The sequence below is a fragment of the Eubalaena glacialis genome, chromosome 19 (genome assembly GCF_028564815.1).
Source record: "Eubalaena glacialis isolate mEubGla1 chromosome 19, mEubGla1.1.hap2.+ XY, whole genome shotgun sequence".
Taxonomy (NCBI): Eukaryota; Metazoa; Chordata; class Mammalia; order Artiodactyla; family Balaenidae; genus Eubalaena; species Eubalaena glacialis.
The window spans coordinates 25,687,823-25,701,170 of record NC_083734.1 but is presented as its reverse complement, the minus strand read 5'-3'; the positions used below and the strand labels follow the sequence as shown (position 1 = coordinate 25,701,170).

General features: G+C 39.2%; 1 protein-coding gene across 1 annotated transcript in view; it reads left to right on the top strand.

Moving 5' to 3' along the window:
• Positions 1-2,380: 2,380 nt before the first annotated feature.
• CLTC (clathrin heavy chain) overlaps positions 2,381-13,348 on the top strand; it is a 60,475-nt gene continuing 49,507 nt past the window's right edge. Inside the window, exon 1 of the mRNA XM_061176537.1 lies at positions 2,381-2,883. Within this exon, the coding sequence (XP_061032520.1) occupies positions 2,842-2,883 (42 nt within the window). The 5' untranslated portion in view covers positions 2,381-2,841. The remainder of the gene's footprint in view (positions 2,884-13,348) is intronic.

The following is a 13,348-nucleotide window of genomic DNA, read 5'->3' as shown; positions in this document are numbered from 1 at the left end:
TCAGAGCAAGGACCTACCATTGAATGTTCTGCTAAAAATACCTTCAAATTCAAAGAATTTGACGATTTATTTTATTAACATGGCTACTTTACTAAAACATTTTCTGAAACCAAAAGCCATGATGATAATACATTTATAGTCTTGTTAAAAGACTGTCATAGTTGGATAACCTAATAAACCAGAAAACTTTTTTTTTTTCCATCTTCTCTAACTTAAGGTAGTGCCTGAAAACAAAGCCATTCAGTTACTGTTCAGGTAACCGTTAACACTGACTCAGTCTTCGGGGCTTCTAAACCAAGTATTGACAACCTTTTGTCCTGCCTCTACACCATTAGCAAGAACAGTGTGCTACCATAAAAAGCTCTCTCATTACCTCAGCCAAAATCATTAATCTTTAAAAAGCGTCGGTTTGGGTTTTGGGTTGGTTTTTTTTTTTTTAACGTTTATCATCTAGTACATTTTTTTCTCTTGAAAATTTTTGGATTTATTGATTTGAAGGACAGTGTTCAAAATGAGCTGGTATACTGTAATCTGTTTTTCTTCCCTCTAAATGATTCTGAAAACAACGCATTCATTAGATTTCTGTGTGATGACACAGCAGTCACTTTAACAGAATCTCAGTGCACTTTGGTTAGATATTCCACACCAAATATCCAAGCTAAAATCAATTGCTTTGGGGATTCTAAACGTCTTTAAAATTACAGGTCTGAAAATGCAAGACAGTTATTAAGAAAGAAAATTTTGGTGGCCAGTTCATAATATAGCTCTTGTAACCCAGATTCTGAGATTGGAAATGTAACTTGATTAAGCTACTGCTTTAACTGTAATAAAACAGTAACTCCTTTAGATTTTTAATTTAGAATTTGTATACTTCCAAAAAAGATTCAAAGTAGCTATACTATTAAAGTGGTATTAGAAAGGTCATTTCGAATGCTGCAGAATACAGAACATCTTCAAGTATTTGGCTTAACAAAACATAATGAAATTTTGCCAAGCATAAATATTCACTGTGATGACATGGTGGCAAGGCTTTTCTTTGCAGAACAGTCTCTGTCTGCTCTCTTAACTGCCAAGGAGTCTTCTCTCACCCTCAGTATGTGAGGTATACTTTGGGAAAACATTAAAAGCAATTTAAATGATTAAGCAAATTCTCAGCAAAACTGCTTAACACACACAATTATTGTATACCTAATAGAGTTTTCTGTTTAACTGAAAAGGTTACTAAAAATAATGTGTACTTGAATTCTTCCTCAGGATCTTTCTGGAAAAGCAATCACATCTCTTTAAGATGAAAAGCACAGAACGAAATTCTTTTATGCTTTATTGTATTTGTGCTATTATGAAATATTATTACAGCTTATACTTTAGCAATAAAGTACTGGGAAGGCTATTAATCGATAATGAATACCGCAGATACTTTAATGCTGTTAGAAGACACGATGCCCCAGCTTTGAAGCGCTTGCATTCCCAAACACTGCTAGTTTACACTGTTGAGGCGGTCCCACTGAAATACACCAATAGTTAATCCCTTTCTCCAAGAGTATACCTTAGCCACACCGAGGAAAAACCTTAAGGTTTTACAAACCATCTTTAACCTAATTATCTAAATCTTTGAGGCTCATTAATTATTTGATATGGCTGGAAAAAAAAATCCTCCTGCTACGATTTTAGTCCAATTCTTTAGCGTATTTATGACACTCAAATTCTTCACCAAATTTATTACTCAGCTAGACCCATATATACGTCCGCCAAAATGTCCGCAGAAACGTTAAGAAAGGCTGTCACAAGGCCAGTCTGAGATACCTCATAAATAGCCTTCACTGCCCTTTGAGTCAATTGTTTAACGTCCCAAGAGACTACTAGTTCTGTTAGAACCTAAGCGTCAGCTTCTCCAACCGTCAGAAGGGCGTGCGTAAGGGCAGACAGGATTTTTAAACCCCATTTCAGTGTTTCAGTGCCCCCCCTCCCTGGGATGTAACAAACCACCCACCACATGAGACTAGGCGGGGGAGGAGCGCTGCAGCCGGCTGCCAAGAGCGCTCTGCAGGGGGGCCGTTTCCCTGAGTCACGGAGAGGGCGGGAGGCTGGGCCCATCTGCCCACGCCACGTCCTCTTCGTAAGGGACTACGTTTAAATAGGCAGGGCCCACTGGGAAAGGGAGCAGCACCGCCATTCCTCAAGGCGGCCCAACAGCCTCCTCATTCCCAGGAGACACCGCACTTCCCTAGAACTCGCTCTGCATTCCGGCAGCAATCAGCAGACCTTTCCTGACCAGCGTCACGTGCACCCGGAAGTACGTGGGTGGGACCTAAAGCGCCCACGGAAATGACGTTGGTCGCCCCTAGTCGCATGATGTGGCAAAATGCGAAAGAAAAGGGGGGGAGGGAAAAGCAGGCGGCTGGGGAAAGTGATGAGACAAAAAGTAGTCCCTCCGATTCCTCTATTTATCTGCCTGTCGCAGCAGTAAGCGAGGCCCTCAGCGCCCCGCGCCCCGAATTCCTGCGCTCCGATGCACCGCGGCGCTCCGTGGAGGAGTACATAAGGCGGAGGGGGTGAGGTGACCTGGGCGGAGTTCTGTTGCCAGGATCCTTCCGCAGGGCTCAGCCGTTTCCGGAGTCTGCGCTGCGCCCGGTTCCGCCATTGCGGCTCTCGCGGACCCTGGAGCCTCCGCCCCCGACCTGAGTTCTTTCGTCTGCCTGCCAGTTTCCTGCGTCCCCGGAGACTCTCCTGCTGAGCCCAGCCTCCCCCCTCCCCCTTCTCCTCCTCTCCCTTGGAGAGCCCGGGCAGCCACTGCCCCGCAGCCCCAGTGACAGGAGGAGACCATACACCCCCGACAGCGCCATGGCCCAGATTCTGCCAATTCGTTTTCAGGAGCATCTTCAGGTGCGGTGGGCCCGAGCTAGTGAGGGCTGTGGAGAGAGGGAGGTAGGAAGGAAGAAGCTGGAGTCTGAGCCCAAGCAAAAAGAGGCGAATCGGGGGTGGTGGTGGTGGTGGTGGTGGTATCGGTTCCTGGGGTAGATGGAGGATGGGGCACTATATTGGAAAGCTTGAAGGGTTAAATGATGTGGGACTTGGGTGGAAAGGAAGCGAGTCGGGGTGCATAAGGCAGTGAGGCCATACCTGGGTTTGAAGGCCTCTCTATCTTCGCTTCCTGGATGGCAAGAACTGCGCATAATAACCCTTCCACCCCCGGTTTTATTCAGTTCATTCATTTGGGTACGTTGCGGGGCGGGGGGGGGGGGTCTCCCGGAGCAAGAATTCTCTTCCCCTAGGCCAGCGCAGGCTGTCACCTCTCATTGCTCTCTTCCCTTTCCCCCATCGTGTCTGCACCCGGGAGTTGTGGCGCGGGTGGGTTGGGGAGAAGCAACCTTTTTTCTTCCTCCCTCTGCGGCTCTCAACGGGAAAGGCACCTTTCCCGGGCATGCGGAGAACGACAGTGGCTCCTCTCTTGCCTTCCCCGAGGCAGTAGGAACAGGGAAGCTCACTGAAGGAAAAGAAAGAGGATAGAATGGGGGAACGTATTTCTCAGGGCGGTGTCAATTTCAGAGTGCGTGGGGTCAAGGTTCCTAAGGGGACTCGCCTTTTTTCACTTTCTTGATGTCTCTGGGAATGGTGCGGCTTTTATCCCCTTTTCGGTTCTAGAAGGGAGAAAAGAGTTGTTCAGAGGTTATCTTGGGGTCTGCTGGAGTCTAGCAGCTAGTTGGCTTGGCGTGAGTACTTCCCTCAGGATTGCATGGAATTGAACGACCCCTAGGGATAGAACACACCTGCCCTGAGATATGCAAGGTTATTTGGTCTGTAATTGGTTTCCTTTAGTAGGTTCTAGAGTTCTTCCCCATGGTGCATTATCCTGTAGGCAACAGACTGTCTTATCTGGCAGCTTGCCCATAGCGGGCCCAGGCAGGTGATCATTGGAGGGCTTGACTGAATTGTCTCTTCTAAGCTTCTGATTTTCCTGGTTCACCAATCCTGGTTTTACTTTGACTGAAATAATTTATTCATAAAGTAATGCTTTCTTTCTAATTACCTCCTTAAAGAGATCTGTCTCAGCTCAGTCATTTGAAGGACTAATTCGTAATGATAAGAGATGCCAGTGGTTTGACATGACACTAATACTAGTGGCCTCTTGGACACTTTACCATTGAAGGCTGTTTACTTTCTGCCATTGTTATAACAATAAATAAATGTTAATTAAAAGGTTTAATATTCTGGCTATCAACATGATTTCATTTTTTTTACAGGTATCACCTTTGCTTGCATCAGCAAGACTTCTTTGTCTTGAAATGTAATGAATTATAAATCTTTACTCAAAAAATGAGTTAAGTAATGTACTTTATTCAGACATTTTTGGTTTTCAGATAACTCATCTGATGTAATAGAACACTATTTTACAAAAGGTTAAAAAACATTGTGACCGAATGGGCACAGAAGTTTTTGTTTATGCTCCATCCAAATTTGTATTGCTATGGTTACTTCTGTTGAATGTGGAGTGTTAGGAAAATAATGTTTTTGAGTGTGAGGGGAAGACACAACCTTGTCCTCACACTAAAGTGCTTCTGGAATATAATCTTCCTGCAGACAAAAGTATGTAAAATCATACACAAGAAAAGCAGTTATAGTTGCTGTTTACTTTACAAAACAGGTATAGCCCACTAGTAAATCTTGTTTCTTGACTGGTGGTGGTTTGAGCAATAGTTTTGCATTTCTGTTAATGAGGAGACAAGATTGTTGAATAATCCCAAAGACTGCACTCCAACCATGTCACTGATTGAAGACAGATTTAATATGGGTTTGATTTCTAAGTGGTTCAGAGTTTTTGCAAACACTTGAGTGAAGCCATTTCCTTCTCAAATACTTTGAAGAGTTGAGTATAAAGTAGCTTTGCAAATAAACTTGAAGAATTCAGTCATTCACTTTTTGGAGTAGTATATATGCCATGACTAAGTTTAAGCTTGCTTTGGTGACTGTGTACTCAAGCTGATAATGATTAATTATTGTGCAGAGCCCCAATCACCAACCTCTTCCAGGATAATATAATTCCTGACTTTTCATTTTTATCCCTTGCTGTGTAAAAATTAATAAGGATTATTTTAATTGGCATCTTAGGTCTTTGACCTCTCAGCCCCTGCCAGTTTGCTAAGTAGCAGAAAACTTTCTGAAACACTTAGGATAAAAATTGGGAACAAGAATTGAGGAACTTGCGTGTAGAGTTAACCTGTGAAATCTTCGAAGGGTGAACTGTAAATGAATTTATTTTTATACCATGGAACTACTTTGGCCAACTGAAGGGTCTGTCATCAAGGACTCAGAACTACATCAAATGAAGCTTAATATTTTAAGTTATAAAGGAGTTTTTTTTTTTCTTTTTTAGTATGTTTAGGCTGATAGCAGTGAACAAATGAGTGCCTATTTGAGCAAGATTTTGCTAGGATTGCAGGTTCTGAAAAAAATCCTAGGCTACCTATAGTGTTGCCTGCAACTCTGATTTCTTGGCTCATTAAGTATCTTTATGCCAATTGACATATTCTGCTGTATTCCCAGGTTCTTTGGGTATGCAATTAAAAATCTCCCAACCCTGTTCTTTTCCCTTTGATCCATAAATGTGTTGTGAATTCAATGGTAGGGGTTCTTGCTATGATTATTTTAATTTGCAAAGAGAAAGCAAGGCTGAGTATTACTGGGATATGTTATATGCTTAACCGTACTGCCTGGAAGAGGCATACTGCTTGGAATTATGTGGCAGTCTACTTTAGGAATAGCTTCCAAGTTTAAGATGTATCAAGGTTTTCAGAATTTTCCTAATGGTCAATTCACTCAACTTAAAGGGGTATGGCTAATTCTAGTGAATGTGCTTTCACTCTGTTTAGGAAATAATTTAAGGCATGAAACTGTGTGTGTAGAATCACAATCATTTTCATTTTGGTGTGCAGTGAAATACATGATTTCAGGAAACTTAACTTAATGATATTTGAATTATATTTAACAGGATGTCTTTCTGTCATTGTTACTGCGTGGCTTTTGCTTTTTGAGAGTTACTATCCAATAGAACTTTCTTCCATGATGAAAATTTATACTAGCTACATAAGCATATTGAGCACTTTAAATGTGGTTATTGTGACTGAGGGACTAAATTTTTACTTTTATTTCTTTTCAATTAATGTAAATGTAAATAGCTACATGAAGCTATTGACTACGACATTGGACTGCACAATTACAGGCCATTCTGATGTGCTTTGTAAGAGTGAAGATTTATCTGGCCACCCATATTTATATGTTTAGAACATTTTGTTACCTAAAATTAAAACATTCATTAATAGAAAGTGTTGGTTGAATACTGTCTCTTTTGGGAAGTGATGACGAACAGTGACTAGTGAATGGAAGGAGCAGCAGACTTCCTTTCTTGTGAGAGTCTGTTGTGTCCTGTGAATGTGGCTGGGTGCTTCCAGGTCTTCACCTAATTCCCCCAGACATCCTTCTTAAACAGTAGGAGAAAGTGAGACTCAAACTAGTGCCCAAGGGAACCTGTCAAAGTGGGATTTGAACCTAGGTCTTCTGACACTAAATATTTTGAAGAAAAACAATGATTGGCCTTAAGAGGAGAAGTTATCAGTATCCTAGTGTGCTTTTTTATCTGTTGGACTTTGCCCTGAGAAGGTGACTTCTCTTCTGGTTTAACGTGTGGTTAATGATGCGGTATAGTAGACAGATCAGGGGTTTGGAGGTTGTTGAGACCAGTTCCATCCAGTAGAAAAATATGAGCCACATCTGTAATTTTACATTTTCCAGTGGCCATATTAAAAGTAAAAAACAGGTGAAATTAATGTCTCATTTAACTAAGTGTACCGAAATGTTTTAATTTCAACATGCAATCAGTATAAACTTTTCAGATGAGATATTTTACATTCCTTTTTGGGGGGGTACTGAATTTTCAAAATCTGCTATGCATTTTACACTTAGAGCACATCTCAATTCAGACCCTATTTTCATTGGATATATTTGACCTGTATTTAGCTTTCATAAAATTTACAGTTGGAAAAGCAGGTTTGCATATGTAGGTTGTTCCAAACCTAAGTTTTCCATAATTGACTCAATTATCAGTTACTATTTAATTTTAATTAACTTAAACTTGAAAATTCAGTCAGAGTAGCCACATTTGAAGTTCTCAGAACCACATGTGGCTTGTGAAATGTCGCTACAGTATTGGAGAAGGCAGGTTAAGACTAACCTCTTGCTCCTTTTTCTCTGTAAAATATGTGTACTACCTCACAAAGTTACCGTGAAGGTCTGAGATCATGTATGTGAAAGTACTTGGTGTAGCACTTGAAGGGTATTAATTGTTAGCTATATAATTTTTGTCCAGTATATTTTATTCAGGTATCTCTTAACCAGTGACAACATTTTATTTTGCAGATTTAAGACCTAGATTTTTATGGTTTATAAATATTTGGTACTCACCTGAGATTTGACTATTTACTATATATCAACAGTTATGTTACACTAGGGACAAGGTGGTGAACAAAACTGACTGCAGCTTGCATTTGTGCTTGCATTGATTAGTTGGCAGAGGCTGTCCACACATAATTGTAACCATGGATGTTATTGAATGTTTGATATTGTGCAGGATTTAATACAAATATTCATATGACACAAAATTGATTCTGCTCTGAAACTGCCCAAAAGGAAGAAAAAATTTTAATTAATCTTTTATAATATCCCATGAGTGCTCACATGTGCCATTGGTACATCTTTAATTAATGTTCCTTGGTCAGACTCCTGATAAACCACATCTGATAAAATACCCACCTGGAATGCCAGTCAGGCCTTTGTTATTTATATGTCCTATAAGATGGTACTGCAGAAGTGTATGTTCTCACTTAGATAGGAAGTGAGTTCATAGCTGATATTTTAGCCCTTCATATTAGAGCAAGGCTGTTTTTTAAAATTTATTTACATAGCCATGCTAAAGCTATTTCATAAAATCAAATTGTAAGCCGTAGCAAAGTTTCCAGCTCTTAGTTATCTTTTTTTTTTCCCCCCACCGTTCTTGGCCAAGTGCCTGAGGCTAATGCTCTTAACGCAGGGAGTGGCAGGAGGCTTGGATCTGAATGTATTATGCAAAACCCATCTGTCAGACTCAGATTTTTGTGTCTCTTCTTTTGTCTTATGAAAGACATAATTTAAGATAGTTTACATAATTTATGATAGTTTATCCTAGTTCATAGGGAATAACTATTCATCAAATCCTAATTGTCCTGAAATCTACAAGATCAAAATAAATTGACCATTATAGCTATTTGAGCACCTACTGTGTGCCAAGACCTCTGCCAAATCTTTTATGTTCGTGATCTCATTTGATTGGCAAGAACATCCCTTCAGGTAGGTAGGGTTAGCCTTATTTTGCAGATGGGGAAACTGAAGTTCATAGCAGTTAACCTGTAGAGTCACACAGCTAGTGAGTGGGTGGTAATATTTGCTCTTCTTTCATTGTGGCACATTGCCTCATTTGGTGAATGATCTGTATAATTTGTATGTATGCTGTGGTGGTCTTTGACGTATACATTCTACTAGTATGTTTTTAGGTCAGTAGTTTTTGTGTTATGAGAAAATTAGGGGCCAGTGAACCAACATCTGATTTTCTATGCCTTAAACGGTTATTGAGATGATGTTTTTTAAAGGGCTTTATCCAAGTTCTCACTAAAAAATTGTGCAGAATGATTGGAATCAGGTTAACTTGTAATAACCAAGATTATCTATATCCCTGTCATAAGGCTGAACTTCTCAAATTTCTCTTAGACTTTTCCTTAGTGACAAGAGAGTGAATATGTTCCAGTCTGAAGCCACTTGTGAAAGCAGGAAACTTCTGCTTTCTATTTTACTGTATTATTTATGTTTTTGTGTTTATTCTAATGTAAAACTTGAATAGAACTCAAGGAAGACTGTTATGCTTGGGGAGGAAGGACGGGAAAAGTGGGAGTAGAACATGCTTGCTCAGTTTGAATAGCATAACCGTAGAGGGGAAAATGGTTACACATTTATAGGATTGTGCTTTGGAGACAGAACTGCCAGTAATACTAGTACTTCCTTTTCTGAGTCATTAGATAAATAAGGACCTTTCTTTAAGTTCTGAAGTACAGCAGATTTTATTATTTATTTATTTGGCCGTGGCGTGCAGCATGCGGGATCTTAGTTCCCCAACCAGGATCGAACCTGTGCCCCCTGCACTGGAAGCGCGGAGTCTTAACTGCTGGACCACCAGGGAAGTCCCCTGAAGTACGGCAGATTTTAAAGCTTATTTTTGAAAGAATAGGAACTGGGTCCATTAAAACCATATGGTCACGTTAAAAAATTTAAATTCTGCAATATACCGTTGTGGAAAATGTTTCACATGTTTAATCCGAGCTCTATCTTTTTAGCTTTTCTCAACTTCCTCTTTTATTAAATATTTAAGACGACACTTTCTGGCAGTTGTAAAGTTAGCCTATAGTATGTGGTTGTATTTATATCATGATACTTAGCCCATACAGACACTCAAATATTAATCCTTAGCCCCTATGCTGGAGGGGAGTCTCTCTTTATCCAGTTGAGTTGAACATATATGCTATGCTCAAGGAAAAAATTACCCATTTACCCAGTTATTGAAGACAAGATCTTGGAGTTACACCAGACTCTCTCCTCCTTCTCATTTTCTACATCCAGTGCATTTCTGAAGTAGGGAAGATGATTGCAGTGTTTAATGACCCCCGTCTGTTGAAACTGGGAATCATGGTAGATGAAAAATGAGAATTGGGTTGAGAGTTGCCTTCATCTATTTCTGACCAGCTGCTCATCTGAGAAAGAGGACTTAAAAACCACTAAAGTGGACAGAGGGAAGCCAAAGACTATCCACATATGCTCAGCTTGGCAAAAAACTAACTTTGGGTAGATCTCATTATTTGAGGATTAATAATTAGGGAAGAAAACCTATAGGGAGAACATGGTTTACAAAATCCATCTCTTTCCCAACTCTGTACAGTACTTTACATTCTTTCCTATTGAACTGTGCAAATCTAAGGCAGGTGTCTTTTTTTTAACCATAAAATATTCCGTAGGAAAGAGTTTCCTTATATGAAAAGTCTTACCAAGTGTCTGTATTACTGAGTCCTTTACAGTTGCTTCTGTTTGAATTGAATACTACAACACTGTTCAGGGAAGGCTACCATGGACTTGAAATCAGCTGGATTGGTAAGAGGTAAATTTAACACACCTAATAATTATTCCTCTCTGTATGGCTTCACAATTACAACTGTTGGATGTTGTAAGCAAACATTTTAAATTTCACTCAAAAACCAGTCCATTAGGGAGGTGTTTCTGGAGATTGTAATCCAAAAACAAGTGTAAAAACAACTCTCCTAATACAGAAATAGAAATTTGAGGCATGTTATAAATTTCCCATGATGGTACCATAATGAATTTTTAAAAAGCACTTTGATGGAATGCAGATGACTTTCCACTGCTAATGAAGACACTGATGTAAAAAATGCGCATGAAGAGTTTAAAATGGTTTCTGAAATATGAAGAGTAGAAAAACATTTCTGAGTTAATTATTTTATAATTTTAAATGTCTATATAAACTGTCAAATGACTACATGAATTATATAGTAAGCATATCTAAAATTAAAATTAACCATTTTAAAGTGAACAATATAGTGGTATATAGTACGTTCACAGTGTTTTGCAACCATCACCTGTATCTAGTTCCAAAGCGTTTCATTACCCCAAAAGGAAAGTCCATATCCATTAAGCAGTCTCCTTCCTCCCTCCTCCCATCCCCCAGCAACCACTAGTATGCTTTCTGTCTCTATGAATTTATCTATTCCTATAAATGGAATCATACAATGTGTGACCTTTTGTGTCTAATTTCCTTCACTAAGCATACTGTTTGAGGTTTATCCATGTAGTATGTATCAGTACTTCATTCATTTATGGCTGAATAATACTCCATTGAATGGATATACCACTTTTTATTTGTCCTTTCTTCGATCGATGAACATTTGGATTCTTTCCACCTGTTGGCTATTGTGAATAGTGCTGCTGAGAACATTAATGTACAGGTTTTTGTTTGAATACCTATTTTTAGTTCTTTTGGATATATACCGAGGAGTGGAATTGTTGGGTCATATGGTAACTCTATATTTTAACTTTTTGAGCGACTGCCCAACTTTTTCACAGCAGCTACACCACCTTACATCCCCACCAGCAGTATATGAGAGTTCCAGTATTTCCACATTCTCTCCAGCAGTTATCAAAAGCTTTTTTGGATGACCAGGGAATAGTCTACTTGGGAAAATGAATACCCTATTTGGTGTTTTTGCTTCCATGTGTTCTCTCCCAATCTTTGTAGCTCTGCCCTCCCTTAAATTGTGTGTCCTGCTTTAGGTTGCATTTCCATAACCAGTCATAGCTTGGGTAGCATTCAGTTGTTTTGTGCCAGCTGAACGGCATTTATACAGGAAAGGGCATAACCTTGGGGAGTCATACCTATCTGCAAGGTTTGCGGTGTAAAAACTTCCCTGTATTTCCCTGCAGCTTGGTCAGAATTGATATGTGACATTTCATCAAATTATTGGATTATTATTTTTAAAGAATGAGTCACATTTAAAGGTTTTTAATTTTCCAGTTAGTAGTTGGCTACAAGTAGGAAAAATTCTTTGAGTCTCTTGATAGTTTACCAAAGCTAGTAGTCTTATAGTTCCTGTCTCCAACTGTGGTTCCTTCCTGAATGTATTACTTAACAATATGGAGTGACCAGAGTAAAAAAATTCTCCTGAGAATGATTACCTCAAAGACTAAAATGGAGTAGAAATAAATCTATATGTTTAAGTGTGGGGTCCACAAGGGCATTTTTATTTGTTGCTTAAAATGTGTGGAGCGCATAGAAAACAATGGCTGGTATACTGTTGATGAAAGAATTAAAGGAATGCTGCACTTTCAGCATTTTAATTTATTTCCTGTAGAAGACAGAAACTGCAGTTTTTATTTGACATTCTGCTAGTTTCCTGGAAGGGCTCAATGAAGTTACTATTGTCAGCATTTTCTTCACTGTGATTAATACTAGTGAAGGTAGAGGATGTTTTGGAACTTTTAAAGGAAGTTATGCTGAGTGAAATCCTTGGGGTAGGAAGTTAACCACATCTTCAAGCACCTAAAAATATCTGTATTGGGTGACATCCAAGTATCAGCAGGACTTGAAAATTGTTGACCTCTTAACTCTGTAGCAGTAACACTTAAGTCTTTATCAAGATACAAGATTCATTTACAGAAAAGGTAACTGAAATAGGATTATACGTAGAGCACAGCACAGAATTGCCTTGTCTGAAATACAGTAGCTGTACATGCTTCCTTTACATTCTAACTATTCAGATGAAACAAGGAGGAAGGAACTGGAAAGTGTAAAGCCAAGCACTAATTGTGAAACATAATCCTTAGTACTGTCATAAACACAAATTTTAATGTATTTTGATTTTCAGCTGATTCAGCTGGTAAATGAGTTCTGTTCTGAGTCTACTAGTCATTCATTAGGAAGCATACTTACCGGGTGTGCTTATAAATAAGCCTGTTTCCAGTGAGTGTTCCTAGCTGATCAAATGTAATAAGCGCTGGTTGAAATTAGTAGGCTCAAAGCAAACTTATTACTCCTTTAATAATGTGATATTTGTAGGCACAGACACAATTGTGATTGATTGCTGAGACAGACGTGCTGATGGAGAGTATCATCTTTAGCCAGTCAGAGAATTGGGCATTGAAAAAGTAGTCTGGTTTTCCTTGGTTGAATTGTCCTATGCCAGAATTTTCTACCCTTTTTATTTTATTTTATTATTTTAATTTTTTAACTTTTGGCTGCACAGTGTAGCCTGCGGGATCCTAGTTCCCCGACCATGGATCGAACCCGCACCCCCTGCAGTGGAAGCTCGGAGTCCCAACCACTGGACCGCCAGGGAAGTCCCTCTACCCTTTTTAATACATGTATACTATTGGATTAAATATATATATATATAGAGAGAGAGAGAGAGAGTCCATTCGGTTCCTTTAACAGTATTTTCATAGTTTGATCACTAATGTATTCTACTAAGATGCTGACTCACCATCAGTGGGTTTCCTGATTTCTTGATATAAGAAGGCTTTGCTAGCTGTCTTTAGTAACAAGAATTTTGAAAAAAGCAAGTTGGCCTTCCCTGCATTTGACTATGTAATGTTAGTAGCATGACATCAGAGCCAATCTGTTTTAGAGTAGTTTGTCATGATACCATAGTCCCAGAGCTAAATAACTGTAAAAGGATAGAAATCCCTAAAATAGAGTGCTTTCTAGGTG